Source organism: Myripristis murdjan, chromosome 16 (genome assembly GCF_902150065.1).
Source record: "Myripristis murdjan chromosome 16, fMyrMur1.1, whole genome shotgun sequence".
NCBI classification, from domain to species: Eukaryota; Metazoa; Chordata; class Actinopteri; order Holocentriformes; family Holocentridae; genus Myripristis; species Myripristis murdjan.
This window is the reverse complement of record NC_043995.1, coordinates 31,664,050-31,691,580: the sequence shown is the minus strand read 5'-3', so window position 1 is coordinate 31,691,580 and position 27,531 is coordinate 31,664,050. Positions and strand designations below refer to the sequence as shown.

The window sequence follows — 27,531 nt, the reverse complement described above, 5'->3', positions numbered from 1 at the left end:
TTTCTGAAAACAGTGTTTATTCATTTTCATATATTTATTTATTCATTCCAGAGTCAACAACAAAACCACAAAACAACAAATGAAAAGCTGAAGTGTGTGTTCAGACCAAATGTGACGTGAGTCAATGCAAAGACACAAACAGACATGAACTGGCACCGGGTCACATGAATCATGCAAATTTCTGCATTGCAAATGACGCAAAAGACTTAATTGGAGCATTCGCATGTTGGAATCTTTCAAATTGAGCAAAAAATCTGTGAGTGAAAATTTACTTCGTGTTTAGTCTGAATGTGCAATTACTGTTGTCCAAACACATATAATGAAAAGGTCTTCAGTAGATATAATAATATGTGACCAAGAAGGTTCTTATTGCGCTTAATCCTCCTCACAAAGCAGAATTTTTACATTACAGGAGCAAGATAATATTCATATCAGCTCTGAATGATGTCCTAGTTATGGTGTCGTCTGAATAATTGTCCAGGGAAGATGATTGGTCGATCCCTACTTTGTAGAAAAATGAAAAGTGAAATGGAAAAACCTAACAGTCCAAAGCAGCTGCACTGAAAATCAGCGGCAGCGGGAGCAGAAATGAACCGGCCACCGGCTGGTCTATAAAGGTCACTAACCCAGGCTTTCCATGTGAGACAGCTCAACAAAGACCTTATGAAAATACTACAGGCTCTTAGAAACATCAACACATGGAGATACTTGTCCCTCTGGCAAGCAAAAATACAGGAGAAAACAAGGAGGCCTGCCAACGGGCTCCCAGGTTTCCACACAAGCCGGGCTAGCAAACAATGATTCATGGGCTGGCTGTGCTTCGTGGAAATGATCAGCAATGACCCTTTAAATATCCGCCGTACAGGAGGTAACAACTGTACTGTAAATGTCAGATTGACCACTTGATCCCTGTGGAGTGTGTTTGGGTAAATCCCATTGTCAGGGTGTTGGGAAAATCACAGAGAAGCAAGTAATGAAATTCTTTCTAAATTGTAACGACCCCTGCCACCAGCGAGCCTCCTTTTGAAGGGCTTAAGGAGTCAAGAGTCTTCTTAAATGTCAAACCCTTTGTAGGGCTTAAAGACGGGCACAGTAGCCAAGGGGTGGGTGGGGCTGGGGGGGTGGTGGTGGTGGGGTGTGGGTGGGGTGGGGTTGGGGGGGGTTAAGGCGTAATCATCACCCCTGGGTGGGAGTGGAGAAGCAAAGAAAGAGAAAGAGACACTGATGCATTCCTCCCATACCGGGACGGCATTTAGAGGAAGAGACAGGAGACTGGGCATTAATGGAGATTAGCAGTGCTGGAACACACTTCCAGACACACACACACACACACACACACACACACACACCAATGCAATGTAGAGGTATGTGTGTTTATGGCGATATTGGCCACAGTGATAATTACTGACTCTCAAGTGGTCAATTTTAAACTTGATGTGAAAAATGACACTGTATTGCATTGACTTCTATTCTACTCTATTTCTGCCCTCCAGATTTCTTCTCTCTCTTTCTTCCCTCCTCTTCCTCTTCATCGTAACATACCTCTGCTCCCACGAACACCCCACCTCCTTCCTCATCTTTCCCCCCTGGCGTGCCTCCTCTTCCTCCATCCTTTAATAAACCTATTGTGTTCCAGTCCTACCTCCAATCCAACCCTTCCCAGGCACACCCCCCTCTCAAACTTTCCCCAACTGCTTGGCTCCCAAGGTCCATTGAAACAGTCCAGACTCTTCATTCCCAGCTATTTTTAGCATCACAATAAAGCAAAACATAAAAAAATGCTTCCCAATGTTTCCAGTCATTTCACATTAAAAGTGATTCTGGGGAGGGAGAAATGTTACTGCCAGTGCACGCCTGCCAAAGCAAATGTAGTCCAAGGGAAACAATAGCATGAAAACAGCGTTTTTTTGTTTTTTTTTCATGAGCTGGGTTCTGAGTGAAGCTGAAATCAGTATTTTTTTTTTTAAAGAGTTCTGTGACATTTGAAATAAAAAGAGGTTTTGTTGGTGTGCAGGGGAAAGTAATGTCTTCCAGAAACACTGCAGGGCCTGGAAACAGATGCCTGCAGGGAGCGGGGAGATGAACGGGGCTCAGGCGGAGCTGCTGCGTCCTTACAGCAGGTCAGCTCCGTTACAGAACACACTCAGTGACGGCGCGTTTAGGCTTAACTCGCCTTACATGTTAGTGCCATGCTGGATGTAAGGATGCAACAACTTTAACCCAATACATAAGCATTATTTATAAACAATGCATACAATAAATAAGCATTATAATGAAAATACTTAATGTTACACCTCTTCGATTTGCAGAAATGTCAAGAAAACTATGAAGGTATGACGGCTAATTTTTAGTTTATTTTACCATGATCAATGCAATTGTTGTAAAAAAAAAAAAAAAAAAGATTCACACAAGAAATGCTGTTTTTATGCACAGTTTTCATCAAATATTGATCTTTTTTCTCTTAAAGCGATGACATTAGAAAGCCTTTGGAAGTGTAGTGCTTGTTTAAAATAATGTCTAATGACAGCCAGTCAGAACACATAAACATTTAAGACTTCTGATCGTCTTCAGTGTGTGTTTTCCCTGGACATGACTGAAATGTCAAGGCACAGAGCCACAGAAGAACCACAGCTACTGGAAGCAGGGGCTCCACATTGTCGGATGGAATTTTCAACAATAATGTAATTTTTTCATTTACTGGAGGATAACATATCATAAATCGATATATTGTACATGCCTGGCCGCTGCTTAATGCTGCCACAGATAAATGTCAGTAATGTTGAATGTCACTGCTGTTAATCAGTGTCAGTCTAGTTAAGCACACACTACATCGTGACAGTGCTGTTACCACCACAGTGTCAGCTCTGTTACAGTCAGTGCACAGTGCTGTTGCTGTATTATTATTTTACTGTTTCTGTAAATTTTTGCATATTTGCAGCACTGTCACTGGGCGGCGGAGGAGGATGCTGCTGTTAAAGTCCCCATGAAATGACCTCGCATGACCTCTCCTTCCTGTGAAACAGACGCTCTTAGACGGTGACATCATCCTGCACGAGCGGCTGTAAATTATAATTCCAACCACATCTTTAAACATCCTCTCTCATCCACCTCGTTCCTTCAAATAAAACCGCATCTCTCTCCCAAAGCTGACGTCCGGTTGGTTTGCACTGGTGGATGATCCTGCTCAAACGTCCGGTTTCAACAGGGAACACGTCAAATCAAGAAGGTGAGAGTCTGTTTCACGGGGTCTTTAACGTTTCAGCAGGCAAATGATCAACACTGCTGAACAGCAACTAAATCCCAAATGTCTGACCTCTAGTGGTGAAAAGTAGGCAGGTGATGTCACCACCTGTTGTCCTCTGTATGGGTGGTGACTTCACCTGACACCAAAGACCAGGCGCCACTCATAAGCATTCACATGTATTCATATTCATAGATTTCATATGTATTTGGGTTTTGGTTATAATTACTCTTTGAAACCAGAGAAGCTGTATTGTTGTCCTGAAATCCTTTGTGTGTGTGTGTGTGTGTGTGTGTGTGTGTGTGTGTACCTGTTGGGGAGTTGTAGGACACTGTGATGTCTCCGGTCAGGTCGGCAGGTGGGTAGTGACCATTAAGGAAAGCAGAAAACGCCACGACTGTAGAGGAACCAATACCTGGAGAGAGGGCAGAGATACATTAACATAAACGCACACGCACAAACACACACACACACACACACACAATGTAGAGGAGCCAAAATCTGGAGACAGGACCAACACTCGTCGATGTTTACACAGAGACAAAGACACACAGACAAACACACAAACACACACACACATTTGAAGAATCCACATGCTCAAGGTGTGGACAGGGCAGGATGCAGCAGACCAAACACTAACCAGACCTTCCAAACACACACACACACACACACACACACACACACACACACACACACACAGTTATGGTAACCCTAAAACATCTCCAGGCAAGGTGAGGACAGAGGATTAACAACATGAACCAGAACTTTAACTCACACACACTCTCACACACACACTCACACACACACATACACCCAGAAATTATATGTAGCATGAGAGAGGGGTGATGACTTGTAGCTTCCCTTTAAATACGCCTAAACCAACACAGAGAGAGAGAGAGAGAGAGAGAGAGAGAGAGAGGGAGAGAGAGAGCAGAAAAAGCCTGGAGAAAAAGCAGGGATCGAATACAGACGGAGAGGAAAGGATATATTACAGCTAATGGCTTCAAGCAGCCCCACACACACACACACACACACACACACACAGGCGGTGGTGTGGTGGGGTAATGGGCCGTGATGTTCCTGCGCTCAGCCTGTTACAGGTGACTGAACCTCAACTATGTTTGTGTGAGTGTGTGTGTGTTTGCTCGTACACACATACATATGCATCCTAATGGAAAAGATGTGTGTGTGTGTGTGTGAGTGTGTGTGTGTGTGTGCTGGGTGTTATTCATCTGACCAATGATCTGTCTGTGTTGCATTTGAATTAAATGTTCCCACCAGTCACACAGAACCCCTCTGACCTCTTCCTTTGCTCGCGCACGCACGCACGCACGCACGCACGCACACACACACACACACGGGCACACACACACACACACACACACACACACACGCCTTCAGGGCCAGACGAGGCCTCTCGAGTTGAGGTTAGGCAGAGCAGGAGGAGGGAAGATGGATGAGAGGAGATGAAAGGAGAGAGGACGACGCGTCCTCCCCGCCTGAGCAAGAGACACAAGATAAACGACAAGATGGAGAGACAGTGAGCGAGCGGGCGAGAGAGAGAGAGAGGACCTCCACCCTGACAGCGAGGCCTCCTCATCTCCTTCTCCTCTCCTCCTCTCCCTCTTGTCCTCCCTCCCTTTCCATCTATTCTGAACGGTAAATGGTCTGCATTTCTCTTGCGTTTTCCTACTGACCACTCAAAGCTCTTTCCAGTGTTTTACACACACACACACACACACACACACACACACACAGCAGAGAGTACCATGCCAGGTTCCAGCTGCCCATCAGGAGCAGCTAAGGGTTCAGTGCCTTGCTCAGGGGCATTTGGTCACACTCTCTGGAGGAGCCAGGGGTTAAACCAGGAACCGTCCGAAGACCTTTTTCTTAACTCAATACAATTCAATTTTCTTTATTGGCATTAAAGTTAAGAACAACATTGCCAACTCATTAAGTAGGAGCTCACGCTCTCTCTCTCTTTCTCTCTCTGTGTGTGCGTGTGTGTGTGTGTGTGTGTGTGTGTGTGTGTGTGTTCAAGGATTTTTTTTTTTAAAAAAGCCTCTCTAGTTATTTTACCAGGAAGCCCCATTGAGATTAAAAATCTCTTTTACAAGAAAGACCTGGCAGCCACACAGCATCACAACAGATTAAAGTAACAAGGTGATGTAGAAAAATTCACAATAAAACAGAAAGAAAACTATTCAGACACACAAGAGAAAGAACTGCATGCCTCCATCACCACATTCTTTATAGTGACCTGAAATCCATCCGTTTATTTCTCCGTTCATACAGAAGCCTTCTCAAAAATATATGACTGTGGATGGTTTGTTGACATCAGTGACTCCTAAATGCAGTTTTCTGCTTCTGTTTTTATCTGAGCTTCACTTGTGCAGAATTTATAAAATAAGTCCAGAGTCAGAAGTCGCACCATCCTGAGACACTAAACCACCATAAATTAACCTCTATTTTCTATCGCTGTGCTCTCTCTCCTCTCCCTCTGTCATTTATCTTGATCTGTTCTTACTCCTTTCATTTTCTTTCCATCTGTCCTTCTCCCTAATGCTGCCTTTCCTCCTCCTCCTCCTCCTCTCCTGTCTCTCATCATCAGTTTTTTGACCTGGGTGTCCTGGAGGTCAAACTGGTCAGACTGCTTTAAGTGCTTTAAATGTTCCCAGGCCCATTAAGACCAACAAACAACACAATAATCCCCCCTGCCCCCTCTTCTCCTCCTCTATTCCTTCTTCTTGCTCCCTCCTTTCTTGCTCTCCTATGCACCCTCCTCTTCCTATTTTTTGATCTCTCTCTCTCTCTCTCTCTGAGGTTCAGGTTAAAGTGGCTATTTGGGAGGGTCAGAGGTCAACAGGGGTGGAGATGGTTCAGATGGGCATCTGTACCGCACAGGAAGACGGGAGAGGGAGGAGCGTGCGTGCGTGTGTGTGTGTGTGTGTGTGTGTGTGTGTGTGTGTGGTTTTGTACATACATTACCACACATCTTGACCCGCTCAGAGGGCAGCAGGTGAATGTGTGTGTTAAACACTGAGGTCATGTGTCAGTCCGCTCGGGACACACAGGATTTGTTATTATTATTATTATTGTTATCATTCTCATTATTATTTTTACTATCGTTGTTATTATTTTTGCAATTTTCAACACCGACATCACCTTGGTGTGTTTTGGAAAATAGAGCCCATAGTTTTTGCACGGTACTATCTGAAGACCCTCAATAAACCCTGGAGGCCCCCTGAGAACCCCAACAAGCACTTCTCCCCTCCTGGAAGCCTCTCTGCCCCAGGAGCCTCTCTGCCCCCGGAGCCTCTCTGCCCCCGGAGCCTCTCTGCCCCCAGGAGCCTCTCTGCCCCCGGAGCCTCTCTGCCCCCGGAAGCCTCTCTGCCCCCGGAAGCCTCTCTGCCCCCGGAGCCTCTCTGTCCCTGGAGCTCAGTTTGAGAAGTGCTGGTCTCCACGACTCTGAACTGGCAAACTGGAAGCTGTGGTTTCAGAGTTAGTCATATGAAAATGACACTGCGTGCTTGGCAAAGGGTGTGTAAGCGTGTGTGTATGTGTGTGTGAGCGTGAATGAGAGACAGAGATTTTCCTTCATGTGAGTGCTACTGTTTTTAAAGACGTAAAAAAAAAAAAAAAAAAAAACATGAAAAATTAACACGACACTTGTAAACCCATCACCCTGATGAAAATACTCATTTTCTTGGTACAACAATGATTAGTGTAGACTGTAAATTACATGAAACTATAGAAAACCTGAATGGGCCAGGAGCGGCGTCGTCAGGGTTGCAGTCGGTGCATCCCTGCAATAAATATAATTTGGAAGCAGAGATGAAATAAGGACAGTGCACAAAATGAAAGAATCAAGGGACAGAGTTTTGAGAAAGAGAGCAGAGAATGAATGAGGAGAAATGCAGAGAAAGATGGGGAGAAAAAATAAAATGAGAAAATAGAGAAAGAGAGGGACAGTAAAAGAGAGAGGGAGCAGAGAGAGAGAGAGAGAGAGAGAGAGAGAGAGAACAAAGGAGGCAGTGTGTGGTGAACAGAGGTTTGAGTCGCCATCTGAGACGAATAAAGACTGGAATAACAATAAAAGTCAGAAGGCGCTACCTCCCCTCCTCTTCCTCCGTCCTCCTCATCCTCACTTCCCCTGCAACCCCCCCACCCCCGCCAAGACCGGACAACACACACACGCACACACACACACATACATACATGTACACATACACATGAATCAACATGTGTATTGTCCTTTGTTTTCAGCAGCACTTTGTGACAAATTCGATCAAAGCTTCGGAAATAAACTTGACTTGACATACACACTTACACTGTACATATACAAACACACACACACACACACACACACGTACACAGTGCATATACTCAAACACACACACACACACACACACACACACACACACACACACAATGAGCCAAACATTCACACACAGACAAGTGTGGACACACACTGAGTGCGGGAATCAAAGACACATGGGGCAGCAGCAGAGCCAAACTCCAGCTCGCTCGCTCTCTCTCTCTCTCTCTCTCACACACACACATACTTACAAAACGCAAAACACACACACACAGAGTAGTTGTAGTGGCTGGCCAGGCTACACGGTTCCCAGGGAGAGGACTTGTATGAGAGCGAGTGTGTGAATGCACACACACACATCTGTGTGTGTAAAGATGAATGTATCAGTGTATTGCTATGACAGAGGGAGGAATGGAGAGGGTGAGAGAGTACAGATGTAGAGATGGTGAGGAAGGGAGGGAGAGACAGAGAGAGAGAGAGAGAGAGAGAGAGACAGACAGACAGAGAGAGACAGAGAGAGAGAGAGAGACAGAGAGAAAGAGAGACAGAGAGAGAGACAGAGAGAGAGAGATGTTAAGTGTGAGAGATGAAGCGATGGAGAGATGACGAGAAACAGAGACAGAAGAGGAGAGGACGACAGGGGGAGAGAGAAAGGTGGACGACTTGATATATGTGGTGTGTGTGTGTGTGTGTGTGCGTGTGTGTGTGTGTGTGTGTGTGTGTGTGTGTGTTTCAGAGTGGTACGCATCATCTGGGATGTAGTGTGAACTAACGACAGTAAATCAGTGAACGAAGTGAGTGACATCACTAGCTGGCTTCTGATTGGCCATTTTGAAGCCAGAGCAGCTGAAACGAGGCAAGGGGGCGGGGCAAAGGTCGACCTATCAATCACCAAACAAACAAAAGATGAAACAAACGTGTGTTTTCTTCTAAACGACGACGTGTTTTTAAAAAAATGCCACAAGGAGGCATATTTTACTGAGACCAAAACATCCTGTGGAGAAAAACCTATTGACTTTATTTTTTATGCTGTTGGGTTTCAGTGTCTTTGACTCGCACTGAGTTGGTCGGGCTTTCAACCACTAGGTGGCGTTACAGGAGCTGCTCCCAAACCAACACTGGCTTCAGAAAGCACAAGTGGATTGGGCCTTTAGAGTTAGCATAAACCAGCAAGCACAGCACCCTGTTCTTGTTTTGTGAGGTAAAGCGACAGCAGATTTCCCAACAAACCCCACCTGCTGGCCAACAGGGGAAAGTGCAGGCTGATCAATGACACTCTGGTTTATTTGCTGCAGCTACTCTCATGTTGACACACCACTGATTCTTGGGAATTTGGATAAAACAGGTTTTAATTTTGAAAAAAAAAAAAAAAAAAGTGAGTTAAATTACAAAATCTGAAGGTATATCATTATAGGCCAAGGTCTTGGCTGTTCAGCAATGTACCGGTGCAACCTCCTCATTTTGCATTTTTTTATAAAATAGGCATTTTTCCAGTTATTAGGCTACTTTGTTTTTGTCAACACCGTCACTGTAATGTTTTTTTTATTTGAAAAACATATTTTTGTATTAAAAGAGACTAATACTTAAATAATTCAACAGCACCAAAGAAACATATTGTAAGCATATTCATTTAAAACCAATATAACTGCCTCTGACGGTGGTGACACTAATCTGACGGTGGTGACAGTGGCCTCATTAAAACATACATTTCCAAAATTTATACCACTCAAGTCAATGGCTTCTTGCTTAACAACTTTATTTAACTATTTGGTATAAAAAATAACAATCCTGAGCTCTGTTATAAGCATTTTTCAGACGTCAGTCATCACCATCAGACAGAAAACCTGACGGTGGTGACGTCTGACGGTGGAGACAAAACATTTATTCCATAATCTAATTTAATATTTTTTATATAAAAGTGACAGTGTTGACAATTTATGGTTGTGACAGTAGCAGTGTCCAAAAATATGAAGAGATTTAAGAGAAAATAGCAAACTTCCAGGAGCCTGAGCGGTCTTGAAGCATGCAGTAGAGCTGAAGGTTTGAAAAGGGCTCCTCAGGAATGGAATTGACCTTGTAGTTTTTTTATTATTATTTTTTTAAATATATATCTGACGGTGGTGACGAATATCTGGGACACATTTTGAGCAACTACAAAATAATAGTAAATATTGTTCAAAACCCATCGTTTGTAGTTTTTAATACATATTATGATGTACTCTTTCATGTGGTAAAGATATTATTCAGTGAAATTATTACTATTTGTTGTTTAATCAAGTTGAAATGATTATCTCCTATCCTAGGACAACTGGTTTTGTAGGCCATGGGCCAACATATAATCATTAAATTAATACAAATTAAAAATAAACCTATAAAAGAACCTTACAAATGTGCAAAGGACCCCCTGATTATGCCCTTGATTCTTTTTATTCATTAAAATGTTGTAAATTTCCAACAGAAATAGCATTTTTCTTAGTGGGACGTGATTTATCCAATTTCCCAAGAATCAGTGACACAACTCATGTGACACTGCTGCCTGTGGCGTCTTTAAAGTGAAATAAACCGCACAAATCAACAAACGTCTGATGGAGAACAACTGAAATTTCTGTCATTATTTTACTGGCGGCTGTTTGCACCGCGGTTTGTTTATCCACCAGCATCCATATGTCAGTATTTCTCAGTTTGTTGGCCATTCTAGTGTTTTCTAGACTAAATCCCCTCCCACTAAATCACTGGGATCCTCAGAGCCGAGCCTGTCCAAAAGATGAGCAGATGTGCAACGCTCGGTCTGGGGCCAAATCTGACCTGAGCCGGGCCAAACCGGGCCAAAGCAGGCCAGACAGGGATCAACCCGAAAGACAGAAAGAAAGAAAGACAGAAAGAAAGAAAGAAAGAAAGAAAGAAAGAAGTGGGAGGTGCAAGAGACAGACAGAGAGCACTAATGTGTGTGTGTGTGTGTGTGTGTGTGTGTGTGTGTGTGTGTGTGTGTGTGTCTTCAAGTGAGACCATTCATCAGTAAAAGTGCCTGTCTTTGTGTGAGAGTTTGTCTGTGAGCGTGTGTGAGAGAAAAAATAGTATTTTGTGTGTCTGGTGTGGGGTGTGTGTGTGTGTCTGTGTGTGTGTGTGTGTGTGTGTGTGTGTGTGTGCGTGCTCTGTGGCTCTCATGTTTCCCAGTAGAGAGCTGCTGATTGACTGGTGGAGGCCAGCGCCAGATTTCTGTGTGGAGGGAGACAAAGAGCGTGGCATAAACACACACACACACACACACACACGCATGCATGCACGCACGCATGCACACACACACACACAGACTCTATATTTGCACTTGTGTGTGTGACATGTGTGAGTCTGTCTATGCATCTGTTTATGCTGATGTGTCCATGGATATCTATGCTTGAGTATTTATGTGGAAATGATGGTGTGTGTTTGTGTTTAAATGTGTGTGTGTGTGTGTGTGTGTGTGTGTGTGTGGCTTCTGAATCTGACCCGTTTGACCGCTACCTAAACTCGTGTAAACAAAGCGTCTATTTAGCGGCGTAAACGTGACAGGGCAGTGAGTCACGGCTCGGAGATGTTCTTCTTCTCTGCCAAGACAGAGGAGCAGGAGAACGAAACCACTTCCCAGAGATCACCTGTCAATCAATCCGCGTGGGCGGGGCTTGGATTTCCTGTTGATGGAGTTTGAGTTTCTCTTGTGTTTGTGTTTCAGCCACGGTGGCTCTCACTGTTCATGCTGGCAGAATACAGGCTGTGACTAATGACTGTAGGCTGGATCACCTCGTGCCGCTGGTGTCCCTCTGTGTGAAAATGCTATCAGACTGTTAAAGGCCAGAGCTCGGACCACTGTGATGATCTGTGTGAGCGAGCTGGGCTGTTGCTGCAAAAAAATAATAAAAGTATGCAGCGAGGAAAACAGATTAATAACAGAATGTAAACATGAGGGTGCAGAGCTGCAGAGCGCAGACCTCCACCGGGGTCACAACTGGAAGTTACGGCCATGGAAACGGAACCGTTAGAACCGGCGAGAGCTTTTGGTTCCCAGCAGATCACAGCATCTCCAGGTGGGTCACGTTACCATGGCAACAGATGTAGATAGATAGATAGATAGATAGATAGGTAGATAGATACTTTATTCATCCTGAAGGAAATTCGCAGTTATTGAGCAGTATCCACAGTTTACAGATTAAATAAATAAAAAATAAAGAGTAAGATCTAAGTACAACCCAGCGTGCAAAAAGCAATGTGCAAAAAAACGTGTGCATAGGTGTATAAAATGTGCATAGATGTAGGTCAATGTGCAAATTTAGAAGAAATATACAGTATACGCAGATGATAAATAGCAGAAGTGTTGTGTTGTGTTATGTAGTGATGTCACGGCGTCGGCAGAGGAGTTCGTTTACGTTGGGAGAACTGATGCATGTTTCGCTTTCACAAGAAAATTAATAAAAGAATTGTGAAAATTGATTGATTTTGATTAAAAAAAAAAAAAAAACTATAATGCAGCGAACTGGATTAATTTAGCTCATTTTAGCTCACTTTAAATATAGATATGCTTTGAATTACTTCATAATATGTACGTAACTTTAGCAGCACGCTGATTTAATGAATTTCATGCGTTGACTTTTACTTCCCCTCGTTGTGGCTGCAAGCTGCACACACCGTGACAGAGCCACCCAACAGCAGGTGTGTGTTTTGTCACGATGGGAGCTTCAATAAAGTTATTCAAACAAAGTCGTCTGCTGATCCGGTGCAGCTGCTGCCTTGGTAAGGAGAACCACCTGGAACGTTTTGCCCTGAACCAAAAGCCCACGCCGGTTCTGCGGCTACGGTCCTTTTTGTGCTAAGCCCCGCCCCCCCTCTCGGCACACCCCTTTCAGCCAATCAGTGTGCAGAGTTTGTCAATGCCGCCTTGACACATGACCAACTCCAACCCCCCTAACGCACCCCAACCTACCCCGAGGGTTTTGTGATATTCTCTGCATTTCTATAGAAACTACAGCCCAGTTTGTGCTAAGCCCCGCCCACTGCCAACACTAACATGTGTGAAGTATGTTGAAAAGGTATGTAATAAAGCCTTGTTTGTGTGTGCAAAATAACGGCAGAATTTACAGAAGAAAAGAACAAAATACAAAATATGCACAACATGAAAATCTAAAAAAAATAAATAACATGCATGCACTGTTAAATAGGTGGCAACAGAAATATGCAAGAAGCAGGAGAGATTACAGTGAATAAATGCGATGTGCAAACTGTGCATCGAATTCACATTAACGGCTCTGCAGAGGCCACATACACACACACAGGAATGCACTGTGCTAAATCGCATTAAACGTCCGCGCGCTCGCACCATGAATCATGGGAAAGTTTCCGGGAACGGTTCGGTCTGATTCAAGGCTCAAAATAAATGGACGCTGTTCCAACCGGAGGCTCTTTGCTCGAGAACTCTGCTCACATCTTGAAATCATAAATTTACAATCCATACTGGTCGTTTTCAAAAAAAATAATTACTGAACGCTCCTCTGTGATGTACGACGCTTTCAGCAAACGTTGGGAGAAGTTTTGGAAAGTGAAAAAAAAAAAAAAAAAAAAAGTGTTTTTCTGGTGCTAATCCAGATTTTGCACGTGCATGTGGCTTCACAAAAACTCAAGAGCTGCCCCGTTGTGTGTTTACTGCCAATGCCATGTGTGCTGTACTCGCATAACCCTGTTCCACTTAATCTGACCTGTTTCCTCGTGTTAAATAATCTTCTGGTGGAGTGTAAACCCCAAGGAGTTTGGTAGTTTCTTGATACTGGATAATTAATGGCAGGATCACAAACAATCTAAAGGTTACCAGCTGAGTCTAAACTAAAATGTAGATTACACTGTATAAGGGATTAGAAATATACAGCACATGATTTAGTCGACGTGTGGAATACAACACCAGTCTGCAAAACTGGACGGACACATTTTTCTGGTGCTGATCTACGCTGGAAATGTTGGGATGTCTATGCAAGATTTTCTTTTCCTTTCACTGATTATGAAAGGAAAATGTGACGAGTGGCCAAAAGAGAGGAGAAAAACTGTTTGTGCCTCCGTCTTCACCTGCGCAGCGACAGGAAAACATGTTCACGGTCGGTTTTGTCTGAGCTCTGCACGGCTCAGGGATTTACGTTCTGACTTGTTTCACTGATATTCAAACAGAGGCAAACGCAACTAGTTATTTTTGATTATACGTGTAATCTAATCGAATCTAATTTAACGCACGGAATCCATCATGTTGGACAAAGATACAGGAAGTATGGTCTCTAAATGAAACTCTGTCCAATCAAAAAGCTAGGCTGAGTCATGTGACCTCTGTTTAAAAGCCCAGGTTCACTTATAACTGGGCAGCGTGTGAGCCAAAATGAACCAAAAAAAAATAAAAAATTAAACATTTTAAAAAATAGAACAAGGTCAAATGTTCCGCTCTGGTTCAGAAACAGAAAACAAAGCCTCTGCAGGTGTGACTGCCCTCCAGCTCGGCGGGGTTCCAAGTTCAAATCCATGAGCAGATCAGCAGGTAGAGCAAAGCACTGACGCTGCCAGGGGTTTGATTCCCACTGGGAGCACTCATGTTAAAAATGTATTTTCTCATGCTATTGTAATGCGCTTTGGATGAGAGCCTCCGCCAAATGGTTTACATTACACACTCAGTAAATTTATGTTTGCACGTAGAAATGCACACAATAGATGGAACAGAGTCAAGACCTGGATAACAGCTCCAACCAGAAATGGCAAACATCACATGTAAGACGATTCTTTCTTTTTTTTTTTTAAGCAGCTTGATTGCTTACATCAGTATTTGGGGTTAGAGGCTGTGTGTTACCAGGTCAGGGTTGACAGACGTAACACACAGTGTAGAGCTGATAAGAGCCCAACACACTCACACTAACACACTTCTCTGTCTCACTTATTACAGCGTGTCCGTCTGTCTGGTTTTACTGCGGAGGAGGACGGAGACGAATGAGAGCACAGAGAGCAGAAAAGTGGCTGACACTGGATAAATATCAGTGTGTGCGTGTGTGTGTGTGTGTGTGTGTGACTGAAAGAGAGTCAGTGAGAGTGTGTGTCAGAGAGAGAAAGGCTGTGAGAAATACAGAAACAAAAAGTTCCTACACATTTTCCTTTTGAAAATTACATACTTTTCCATATTTGCATTTCCAGACTTCTCAGTAGGATTTTTCAGGTTATATCAGACGGCTGATAACTACACATTTATCTGGCCAGTAAATTATTTTCTTTGTTATTTGCTCTCCGTTTTGAATAATTTGGATGGGTTAGGTCACATTCATCCTTAATCAATAATGTCTATGTCATCTACTCAAATGGATTTGGGACTGTCCTGTATCTGTGCTTGTTTTCTCCTTCGGCGATACAAGGCATCAGCAGGAAACAGAAAAATCAGAAATCAAAAATACTTTATTGATCCGCAGTGATGGGAGTAACGGCGTTACAAAGTAACGGCGTTACTAACGCCGTTACTTTTATCAGTAACAAGTAATCAAAGAAATTACTGTTTTCCCCGTTACAACGCCGTTACCGTTACTGACAATAAAATGCGCCGTTACTAGCCGTTACTTACTACTAATAATTATTATTATTTTATTATCCTATTCAAAAATGTGCATCTTGAGGAGAAAAAGCGGTGTGTCAATTTTCAAACCGGTCGGACTTTGCAGTTTTTCGTAACTTATCAACATGCATGGAGAATGAGCACAAATTTCAAAAAGCACGTGTTCCCCGACGGCAGAGCGGATAGTATCTCCGCCTGCCATACAGAAGACCGGCGGTTCAATTCCCCACTTGGACAAGCTGGCATCACTACTTTAAACTGTAATGAATTACTTTTTCAAAGTAACGTGCCCAAAACTGACAATGACAGATGAAATTTGACAGCAATGTCCACACTGCAACAGCAACGCAGAAATATGTGCATTAATAAGAGGATTTAAGAAAAGAAAAAAGTAATCATAAAAATTACTTTCCCCAGTAATTGAATTACTCTTCTGCAGCAGTAATTGAGTAGTAATCCAAATGACTTTTTTACAGAAGTAATTAGTAATTGTAACTTATTCGTTTTGTGAGTAACTGGTCCCAACACTGTTGATCCGTGAGGGGAATTTGGGTACCTAACTGAAGGGGACTGGAGACGAACAATGACAACACACACACACACACACACACACACACACACACACATGCAGACACACACACACACACACACACACACACACACACACACACACATGCAGACACACGCAGACACACACACACACTCAGACTGACCCATAGGCTCCAGGATAAACTGGTCCTGAGTGACGGCCAAAGGAGGCTGAACAGTGACAGTCAGCTTAGAGGACTGCAAAACACAAGTGGACTTCACCTTCACCTGGGAGAGGAGAGGAGAAGAGAAGAGAAGAGAAGAGAAGAGAAGAGAAGAGAAGAGAAGAGAAGAGAAGAGAAGAGAAGAGAAGAGACATCAATTTCCATCATCCTCCAATGCCATCTTGGTCTTGAAGGGTGTGATGTCATCAGTGTGTGACCACAGCTTACCTGGACGGTGACGGAGGGGACGGGCAGACCGTCGATGTCCTGGATCACAGCTTTCTGCAGGGACGGACCAAACGGAATGAAGAGCCAGTATGTGTGTCTGAACATGTTTAAACGCTGATTGTGTGTGTGTGTGTGTGTGTGTGTGTACCGATGGGCGGTCCACGCTGGACGACACAGTAGCTGTGACCGTCAGCTCATCTTCAGCGTCAGCTTTAGGCAGGATGTCTGTGGGAAAACAGAAAAACACACCAATACTTCAATCACTGGGAACTATTTGCTACAAAGCAGGACTGCATTCGTGCGCCGCTTTGTCAGAAACATCAAACCCAGAACTCAAACCATCAGCAAATGTGGCTGTCATGAAAAGGCTGAGGTGGATTTGGCTGCTGCTCCTTTCAAGAAGTTAGTCTGACAAAGTGGAAATTTGTTTTTTTGGATGTCTGGGATACCAAACGTAAAACTTTACCAAACCAGATATCCATCATCCTTCACTTGTCTACTTTCTCCACACTGACACACGCCTCTTCTTCTGTGTATAAATAAACTTTAAAGACAAGGAAATCCCGATTCTGCAACAAAATCAGTCAGCAGCCTCGACGTCTTGCTTAGTATTGGAGGTAAGTTGTGGAGGCTTTTTTTTTCTGGTCCCGAATGGTTCTAAATGTCTGTGTTGTTCTATTAATTTCAATCATGTTATTATCTTAAACCCTGGTGGCCTGGCAGCCGAACTCCTGCAACTCCTTCTTTACAATCAGTTCTGATGTCCGAGTCTGGTTTCTATTCAGATTTGACTGCGTCTCTATGTGAAGCCCCCACCCTGAGTCCTGGTGGCCTCTCTGATGAACTTCTGCAGCCTCTTCATCTCAGCGTCCACCTGCTCGTAGTCGGCCTCCCTGGCGTCCACTTTAGGCGTGGAGAAGAAGGAGGGGTCCGTTCCCATGTAGGAGCACTGGAGGTGACCGTCTGAACTCAGAGTGACCACGACTCCCTTCAGCTCCCTGAGGAGGAGAGAGGAGAGGAAAACCCATTCTACATATAATGTGCAGTATATCTTCTAGCTAAATGTGCAGCAGTTACTTCACAAAGATTCAAGATTCAAGATTCAAGATTTATTCGTCACATGCACGAATGTACAGGTACAGCAGCAGTGAAATGTAATTGCAACAACTCCAGCACTGTGCAAGTAAAAAATAAAAATAAAAAATAAAAATAAAAATAAAAATAAAAATAAAAATAAAAATAAAAATAAAAATAATAAAAATAAAAATAATAATAATAATAATAATAATAACGATAATAATAATTAAAAAAATAAAATAAAAGTACTGGGATTATGTTGTTATTTATGTTGATCGTACTTTTTAGTGTGTTATGACTGCCCTCCACAATATGTTTTGGTAACACTGGCTTTGTGTATGATCATGCCATACAAATAGCTGGTTCTATAAAAGTTGCACTATATAGTTTCTGAATTAATGTGAACTAAATAGGAATAAAAACATGTCAGGTTGCTGTCATTAGTATTTTATTGTGTACCTACATTAAAGAGTAACTAGTTACGTCTGTCCTGCTGTTATGATTTGGCTCCACTGTTTGTCTCTTTGCTTGTTAGCAGGATGTCTCTAAAAGGTCTGAACGGATTTGCATGAAACTTTGTGGAAAGCTTGGTCTTGGGTTAAGGAAGAATGGAGTCACTTTTCACACTGATTAGCCTGAAGGGGGGGTGCGCTTACTTCTCGGTGAATATTGAACATGTGGAACTCACATATCTGGGCAGCTGCGTACCTTTGGCGGAAGTTTGCACTCTAGTCAGCAATCTCTACTTACAGCTGCTCTGAAGCCTGTTGTCAAGACGCGTCAGCATTTTCGGACAATAAAACTGTTACCTCTGCAAGTGGGGGACCTGTTTGTTGGGAGCTGCAGGCCACGTTGATATCTACTTTCTGGTTACATTATGTTAAGAAAAGTAAATGGTGATGTGGCATGTGCTGCTGCTGAAATTACAAAAACTGGAAAAGGTAACAGACACAATTTCTAGTTAGCACAAAAAAAAATTCTCAATGACACGCTGCAGTGCAAGGACGTCTGTTATGTTTTCGTCTGCATCGATGCTTTCTGTCTGTGATGTTTGTACTGATCTGACCTGCAGTGAGCGACACTGTCAGTTTTGAGCAGCTTGTTGTGCGCTGAAGGATTCAGACGATGCAAAGTGTTTTAACCCCGAGGCTCAGGTTTGTGATATGGAACAAGGACAGAGCAAGGAAGTGCAGAGGGATGCAACACTGTGTACATGTATACTGTATGTAGGTGTGTGTGTGTGTGTGTGTGTGTGTGTGTGTGTGATAACTGGTTGCAGATGTGCTGTGGTTCCAGTTCCAGGCCAGTGGGCTGGTAAGGCGCGCGCACACACACACACACACACACACACACACACACACACACACACACACACACACACACACACAGGGGGTTCAGGTCGAGAGCAGCGGTCGGCTCCACACCTGCACAGGAGGGAGTCTGAGGGGGAATAAAACATCAACTTTAACTGCTGTGAAAACACACACACACACACACACACACACACACACAATCACATTCATAAAAATGACTGCTCTCGCTCTCACACGTGCATACAAACACATGCACACACACACACACACACACACACACACAGTTCCTCGTTATAGAAAATGTGTTCCCACCACAAATGTGTGTGTGTGTGATCATTAATATGATGCACAGTCGAACAGATAACGAGAGGAAACAGGAGGAGCCGAGCTCGTTTATTGTAACGTACCAGTAAAACAAAACAAAAAAAAAAAAAACAGTTAATATTAGCAGAACAATACAAACACAGTTCGATACGTAACACACAACAGCACTGGACTGAACTCCCACTCTACAGTTTAGTGACGCCTCAAACATCACAGACTGAGACACTGCAGGGAGACGACGATCACAAGAGAGCTCATCAACCTGCTCATCGTTTCCCTTTACTGCCACACTTTTGTTTGTCAAATAGACGCCTGAGGATCTGATCTGCTAAAGGGATACACATAAAAAAAAAAGTGTCGCCACTGGTTAAACAGCTGATCCACTAACAGGCTGTACAGAGGACTGTGTCACTCAAATGAGCAAAATACAGACCCTGTTCTTCTCTAATGGTTAATCTTGAAGGGACAATTCATCCATTTTGAAAAAGGTGATATTTCACTCCCCCTCCAGCTGTTATGTAGGACAATAGCGGTGCTCCCTTCCTCTCATTGTTACTGAGTGCTGGGTCCTGGCTGCTAACCGTTGGCCTCCTGCCACTGAAGTGGGCCTCCCCCTGGCTGGCACTCTTAAAAACAACCATCTCAGTCATATTGTCCACAAAGTTTGAGTTTGACAATATGCAGCAGATGTTTTGCAGCCGTAAGTGTAGTAAATGCATTAATTTGAGAAAAACCTGTCGCCTGTGAGCACTTGATAATCGTATGTACATTTCATTTTCAGAAAGTGTCACTTGTGAAGTGATAGTAAACATTCTCTGAGTGGATTAAGGCTGCTACTTTAGGCTTGATGCCATAACCAAAGAGGATGTTGCTAGGTAAAGAACAAACAAAAAACAACAACAACAACAGAGTTATAGAATTGTTTCGCACTGAACGAGGTTTCAAGTGAAATCAGCGTTATTTATGTATCCCCTTATCACACACGTCTCAAAGGTCTTTACATACCAGATCACATACAACACGGTGTGGTTCCAGTATTTGGCACAGTGCATGTTGCTGTTGGACTTCTGCAGTAATTAGCTCGGTCTGATTTTGACAGGTCGCCTATGATCTCAACTCAACACATCATGTTGTTTTCAGGCCAACAACGCTCACAGCCAATCAGAGCCTGTTGAATCATAGTGAAACACTGCATCATGCCGTCCTCGCATAGCTCTCATTCACAGCCATGACGATGTCAAACCAGCTCGGAGCTCAACTCTAGCTAAGCTTAAGTTTGAGAGAGAGAAGAGATTTTGGATATCTGGTAAATTTTCAAACAGAAGTTTCAGTCCAGTCTTCAGGTGCTGGCACTTTAGTGAGAATTTCTACTTTTCAGAGGGAAATCTTGTACTTTCTACCGCGCTACATTTAGCCTATGTTACAAAACAGCAAACTTGTCCTTTTCGTAACATTTTAAATAAAGGACTTTTACTTTTATTGGGGTATGTTTTTCATTGCCTCCTTCTTAGCCTGGACACTGCTGAGAAAGAGATTTTTAAACACAGCAAAGCTTACCTGCTTAAATAAGGCCGCTTAAACAACTAATGTGGAGGACTTTATTACGTGATGGAATAAAGTCCATCACGTAATAAATACTGGCATGAGGAAAGTTTGAAGTCTCTGAAATTTCATTTTCATATTGTAGTGAAATGAATGAAAACCAATAGGTGGATAAATGGGAGGAAAAATTATATTGTAGTTCTAAAATCCCATTGCTTGCTTTGGGGAAAGATTAACAGAGACGTGAGGTAAATACATTTTGTATGTATCACGCTACACAAGCAGAATCACTGGCATGGTCCTTAAAGTTGCACTGGTGTGTTGCTGTAATGCCTACTGATCGCTGACAGATGTCGATTAACGCCCCTTTAACTAAGATGTATGATTCAGTTTTACCCTAATGAAGAGTGAAGTAATGGTATCGAATGTAGCCTAAACAAAGCAAAGACTAGTGTAGCACTGCTGTAAATTAAGGACAGCCATGGGAAGCTGTGTGTGTGTGTGCGCGCACGTGTGTGTGCATACGTGTGTGTGTTCCTCTCCCACACTACATGTCGCCAATAAGCTGAACAAGACGATGACTATCAAGTGCCTTAAAACAACACACCCTCAAACTAAACCAAACAGCTACCCAGACACACACTATCTGCATCATCTAAAACATACACACACACGCACACACACACACACACACACACACACACACAGATCGAGTCAGAAACTGCATCATTTTTCAGCCGTGTTTGTGTTTTGCGTTGTAATTGTATCAAATTGCGGTTTGATTGTGGTCGTTTGGAATAAGACAGCGGATTGGCTGCGGCCGGCCCCTCCCTGCTTCACTGTGATTGGCCAGCTGGAAGACATTGTCGGCTCATTTCCTGTCGAGAATCCCACGCTGGATTTCACAAGCTGATAAACACAACAATAACACCTGCTTTGTGTTTGTGTGTGTGTGTGTGTGAGTCTATGTTTGTGTTGTGTGTGAGAGAGAGAGAGAAAAAAGAGAGGGGTGGGAGCAGTGTTTGATAAATGTGTCTCTATAGGCTTTCTCCCTGTGTGTGTGTGTGTGTGTGTGTGTGTGTGTGTGTGTGTGTGTGTGTACGTCATTTGATGGATGCTGACAGATAAACTTTACACAGTGGAGCTCCATGTAAAACTCTTATGTCTGTACATCCCTGCCTTGATATCTGTTACTTTATCACGTCTATGGAGGAACACACACACACACACACACGCACACCCAGAAAACGTATCAATGACCTCACTTACTGTACATCTAGCATTTCATCCAATCTGATCCCAGATTGTATACAGATGTGATTTATCCACATTATATTTACATTTGTTATCAAAATCGCGTCTTTGGCAGCTGGATAGAAATGCCTTCCCTACACATGTTAAAATTCTGCCCACAATGACAGTAAATATCTGGCTCATAACGTTTTGGCCAAGCTGTTTCAGGTTACATAGTTGGCTCAGTACAGAAGCACATACATGACGAAATGCTGCAGGAACGTTCACATTTGCCGAGCTACCGAATCCGATCCTGCGTCGTCAGCTCTGTTTGAAGTCAGGCTCACCTGCGCGGTCTTGTAATGTGCAAACTGAGGTGGTTGCTTTGTCTTGAATTGTGGCATAATTTTGATAAAAGGTGGGATTTGATCGCTCTGTATTTTGGAAAATGTGAGATGTCCTGCAACATTTGGTCATGTAATATGCTTCTGGCCTTCACGAGACATTGAAATTTCATAGGTGTGGCTCTGCGGAACTAGACCCTGCAAGCCGGAGAGCAAGAGGGTCATCAGTTTGGATGTTTGCATGTTGTGGCCGCAATTTCTGCTTGCACTCTGATGTAGCAGATCAACAATCTTTAGACAAAGGGCTTCATTAGGACCTGTTATCAAGTTATTGGAGGAGCCTCAACATTCTACAGGTTGGTCTACATGTGTGAAACCTTTATGATGGAGTGCCTCAAGGAACGCTCCTGGGTCCCTACGGTTTCAGAAACTGTTCAAGGTTGAGCTTGGTACAACTCCACCACTAATTACTGAATAAGGCCGCAGTGTGTGTGTGTGTGTGTGTGTGTGTGTGTGTGTGTGTGTGTGTGTGTGTGTGTGTGTGTGTGTGTGTGTGTGTGCATGTGAAGTATGTTCAGGCATATGGGAGATACATCCATGTTGTCTTTCAGCTACATTACATATTTTTCATTTGTGGAAATACTGTCAGGGGTCATGAATCCTTTATGAAGGGGTTGGGTTCAGTTTCTCTATTAAGACTGAGGGAACAGTGAGGACAGACTCAGACTGAGGGAACAGTGAGGACAGACTCAGACTGAGGGAACAGTGAGGTCAGAGTCAGACTGAGGGAACAGTGAGGACAGACTCAGACTGAGGGAACAGTGAGGACAGACTCAGACTGAGGGAACAGTGAGGTCAGAGTCAGACTGAGGGAACAGTGAGGACAGACTCAGACTGAGGGAACAGTGAGGTCAGAGTCAGACTGAGGGAACAGTGAGGACAGACTCAGACTTAGGGATCAGTGAGATCAGACTCAGACTGAGGGATCAGTGAGGACAGACTCAGACTGAGGGAACAGTGAGGTCAGACTCAGACTGAAGGATCAGTGAGGACAGACTCAGACTGAGGGATCAGTGAGGACAGACTCAGACTGAGGGAACAGTGAGGTCAGACTCAGATTGAGGGATCAGTGAGGACAGATTCAGTAAGGGTAGTTTCAGTAAGGGCTGTACTCACGGAAAGCTGGCGGTGCGCATAGCGACAGGTACATAGGACAGCTGTGCCGCCCACTTCAGAGTCACATCCTGGTAAACCAGCAGCATGTTGTTGTGGTTCCCCATCAGCAGGTTGGTCGTGCCGTCCGTCACTACAGGAGACAAGAACGGAAAATTTAAGGCTTAGACAAAGGACCACGGTCAATGCTCACACTCATTTCTCCTTTCCTGGAAAATGACCAGAAAATCAAGTGTGTGACAAATTACTGTGCGGCTTTCTAAATTAAATGATCATTTCAGATATTCAGCAGATGTTCTTATCTAGGGTACCTTACAAGGAGTGTACCAGTAGAATAAGCTTAAATTCCTAAATTGCCATAATCACAAGCAATCAACAGTAAGGGAGTCAAGGGTCAGAGGTCACAGCTGCCTGACAGTATTACTGTCACACTAGTATGAGACATACACAGAGAGAAGGGATAAGGACAGAAAGAGAGGCTAAAATTGTTAAAATAATTTTGTTTTTAATTTAAAAATAAGAAAATACAACAAGTAGAGTGGGGACATGTGGGGTTTCTTCAGTGGTGAGAGGCTAAAAAGCATCTCCACTTTGCCTTAGTATGTTCTACTGCTGTTATTTCACAGAGTTTTAATTTCTATCCTCAGTTAAATCTGATTTGCCTGCCAGATTTCTCAGTGTTGCCCTAAGATAAAAGACCTAGACTTTTTAATGAATTTGGATTTACAGTGCTTAAAATACCTCAAACTCTTCTTCCTTCCTGGTTTGTTCATGTCATTTTTCCAGCCTGGTTTTCATTTGTTGGTTTACACATTTGTAAAAATTTCATGATATTTATTGACCTCCCCTGTGGTTTTTTTCAATTCTCTGACTTTCCTTGCCTATGGTTTCACAACTCCATGATATTCCAGGAATTCCAGGACCAGAGGGAAATCCAATTTTTGCCACTTTTTTTTCCTTTGTGGAGGAAAGATGAAACCAGGCAGAAAAGTGGCCAGACCAACCACAGAGCATGGCTTCCTCTTACAAATCCCATCTATCACAGACTAATGGTTAAATCCCTCGCCTCTGTAACCACACTGTATGATTTCCCCCAAAATCCTGAGACCAGATCTCCTGCTTTACCTCCTGCGTCCGCCCTCCCACTGTCTAAATAAAGAATAAATATGACTAAGATTAGTGGAACATTTAAAAAATTATATATCTTTCGGCTGAATATAGAATTTTGCCATTTGACGACTTTTTTTTTTTAATACAAGGTTGGCTTCTTGTTTGGAGTTGTTAAAGCAAAAATAGGCTTTGTGCACAACCAACGCGCGCGCGCACACACACACACACACACACACACACACACTCTTTCTCCTGTGACTCATCACAGCTGAACACACCAAATATAAATAACTTCTTATGGTTTTCATCTCACACACACACACGTGTCCAGCCAATCCCACCAATAGCACGGCTACCACCAAGGGAGATCTGAGGCGATGGCCACACGCAAAACACACACCTCACATACACACACACACACACACTCAAACATAGCTGAATACACAGCGATAATAGAGCAGTGGTGGTCAGCAGGGGCAAAATGACAGAGAGTGTGTGTTGTGCCACATCAAAGTTGACACACACCTTCTGTCTCACTCTGCAGCGTCAGCATTATAATTACAACCTAATTATAACGTCACATCGACATTCTGCCTTCATACTCACCTCCTCTTCTTCTTCTCCACTCCCCCTCTATTACTCCTCCATTCCTCTCCTCTTACCTCCTCCACTCCCTTCCTCTTCTCTACTTTCTTTCCCTCATCTATCCTCTGTCCTATTTTCCTCTCCTGTCACCTGCTGTTCTCTCCTTTGCTCCTCTCCTTTCAGTGTTAATTTTCTCGACAAAAACTATGACAAAAACTATTCGTAAACAACACTTTTTCCAGGATGAAACAGACGAAAATAAACCTTTGCTGGAAAAAAACTAGGATGAAATAGCAAATAGCAATTCCTGTCCTCAGTTGAGAAAAGATCCGATCATTAGGAGGAAAAAACAACAACTTTAATCTTGATACTCAGCGCAGTATAACAAAAGGTCACAAAAAGTAATGAGGAATTTACCTGAAAAAATGTGAAATAAGTCATTAAGAGTTAGCCTAACACATAGTTTTTGTCAACAAAAACTAACAAAATTCAAAAGACTGAAATGTGACTAAAACTAAGGTGCAGTTTAATTATAGGACTACAAATAAAACTAAATCATTGGCATCACTTGGCTGTCTCATTTCTTTTCTCACGCCTCCTTTCCATCATCCCCATCCTCAATTTTCCTCTCCAGTCACCTCCCTACTCCCACGTCCTCTCACCTCCTTTCCTTTCCTTTCCTTTCCTTTCCTTTCCTCTCCTTTCCTTTCCTTTCCTCTCCCAATTTCTCAGTCCCTCCTCTGAACACTCCTCAAAATTGTCATGTTGACCAGAAGTATCAGACACACATGTGGTGCTGCTTTCTGTGCCAATGATAGCTAACTGTGTGTGCATGTGTGTGTGTGTGTGTGTGTGTGTGTGTTATTTCCAGTGTTGAGGTTAAGCAGACCTGCGATCATTCCTTGAAGGAACGGGAGACAAAAACAGCTGAAAAAAAGGAAGAAATTTAACAGATAAACGTCCATCTTTTATCTCAGTGTTTTGACAGCACTGTTCTTTATTTTTGTGCCAGTAAAGTGAACTGAAATGAACTGAGAGGGAAACAGACAGACAGAGAGGGAGAGTGAAACATATTAGACAACATCTGATATGCTCTTACTGGCTGCTGAATAACTTCTATACTTTTATACTTTCATATTCTCAATTTTATACTATTTTAAATAATTACTGATTAGTGATTATTGATGCTTATGAATGCTTTCAACATGGTCTGAATGTAGTAACTGCTTACTGGATTTGAGAAATGTCCATTTTGTGTGCTGCTTCTTTCACACAGTCCCTGATGAACAGTCATACAAATTAAAGCTGCATCAAGAAATTTCTGACCACTAGAGGGTCACAAGTGATCCGTCAACAAAAACTGTGTGTTTTCAGGATGAAAACGAAGCTCTCGTTGGATTGCTTGATTATTTTGTCCCTCTAAACTCTCTGATGGAAGAAGATCCACAGTGATGACACTGAAAGGGGTCATTTAACTGTAAATAAATGCATGTAATATTCTATAATGTAGCTTTATCTGAGACAGACAGACAGACAGACAGACCGACAGACAGACAGACATGCAGGCAGGCAGGCAGGCAGACAGGCAGATAGACAGACAGGCAGATAGACAGACAGGCAGTGGTCCAGCAGCAGCAGCTGTGAGGTTGCAGGCCAGAAAGAGAGAGTTAGGAAACCCCACAGCAGTGCTGGCTCTCTCCTGAGCACCACACTCTGAACACTAAGGTTTCTGTGCAGAACCACTAAATGGTTCTGCTGCGTAGCAAAGCTACTGCAGCTGAATTGTGTACTCCAATCTGGATTTGGGTCACTTTATTAATCAGTAAAGTGAACTTCACATTGTGCTCAAACAGCACGCATCACATCAGCTCATCAAGCAGTAAATTCAGTCTTTTCCACTTTAAACAGTACATCTGTTCACATCACGAACATCTGTCATAACACCTGACGATGGTTCTTACTTTGACCCTGCACTGATAGATGTGTCTGTTCTACTTCTGATGCAACACGCAGGTTCCAGTCCAACCAATCAAACAGCGGAAGAAGAAGCAGTCCTGACCATCCTGATGTGCACATCATGTGTGAACAACACATTCATGTGACATTTCTAAACACTGAAAAATTGTGTTCTTTCCACGTGGGATTTATTAGAACATTTGATTTTAGCTGATGGACTCCCTGCTCTGCTTACTACTGGGTGATCTAACAATATCAGTGATTATCGTGATTGCATTTTCCTTGATTTTCCTTGAAATGTCCCTTGATTTCCAAATGCACCCGGCTTGGTAACATTTGAAAACAGCAAGAACAGGTTTCCTCTCATCTTCATGAAGGATATCTCAAGGCTATCTGCCAAAATAATAAGCAGATTCTTCATATTTCTAAGTGCTGCTGGAATCATTTTGCTTGTAGTTTGCCTGACCAGTCCAACTCTCATCCTTACTCTCATCAGGACAAACTACTCCAGCCTCATTCCCAATGTTTCTGCCCATGTGACAACTGATTGCATTAAAAATCACATCCATTATTTCATTGCAGAGCTTGTCTTAATCTCAGTTAGCTGTAGGCACCGCTGTCCACGAGCACAGGCACTGAACAAACTCTTGTCAACAAGTTAAAATATCTTCTCAACACAGTAACATACTGCAGTTAAACATGTCACATCTAACCCTGTAACCCAGACAGAAACAGGGATTT

At 43.1% G+C, this 27,531-nt stretch overlaps 1 protein-coding gene across 2 annotated transcripts in view; it reads right to left on the bottom strand.

Annotated features, from left to right (window-relative positions):
* The window catches only part of bbs9 (Bardet-Biedl syndrome 9), a 174,145-nt gene that overhangs the window by 119,437 nt on the left and 27,177 nt on the right, over positions 1 to 27,531 (bottom strand). For both annotated transcript variants that reach the window (XM_030073159.1, XM_030073160.1), the window contains exons 9-14: positions 23,143 to 23,272; positions 16,950 to 17,131; positions 16,282 to 16,358; positions 16,134 to 16,187; positions 15,867 to 15,969; positions 3,552 to 3,656 (exon numbers count right to left, since the gene is read on the bottom strand). In XM_030073159.1, the coding sequence (XP_029929019.1) occupies positions 3,552 to 3,656; positions 15,867 to 15,969; positions 16,134 to 16,187; positions 16,282 to 16,358; positions 16,950 to 17,131; positions 23,143 to 23,272 (651 nt within the window). The remainder of the gene's footprint in view (positions 1 to 3,551; positions 3,657 to 15,866; positions 15,970 to 16,133; positions 16,188 to 16,281; positions 16,359 to 16,949; positions 17,132 to 23,142; positions 23,273 to 27,531) is intronic.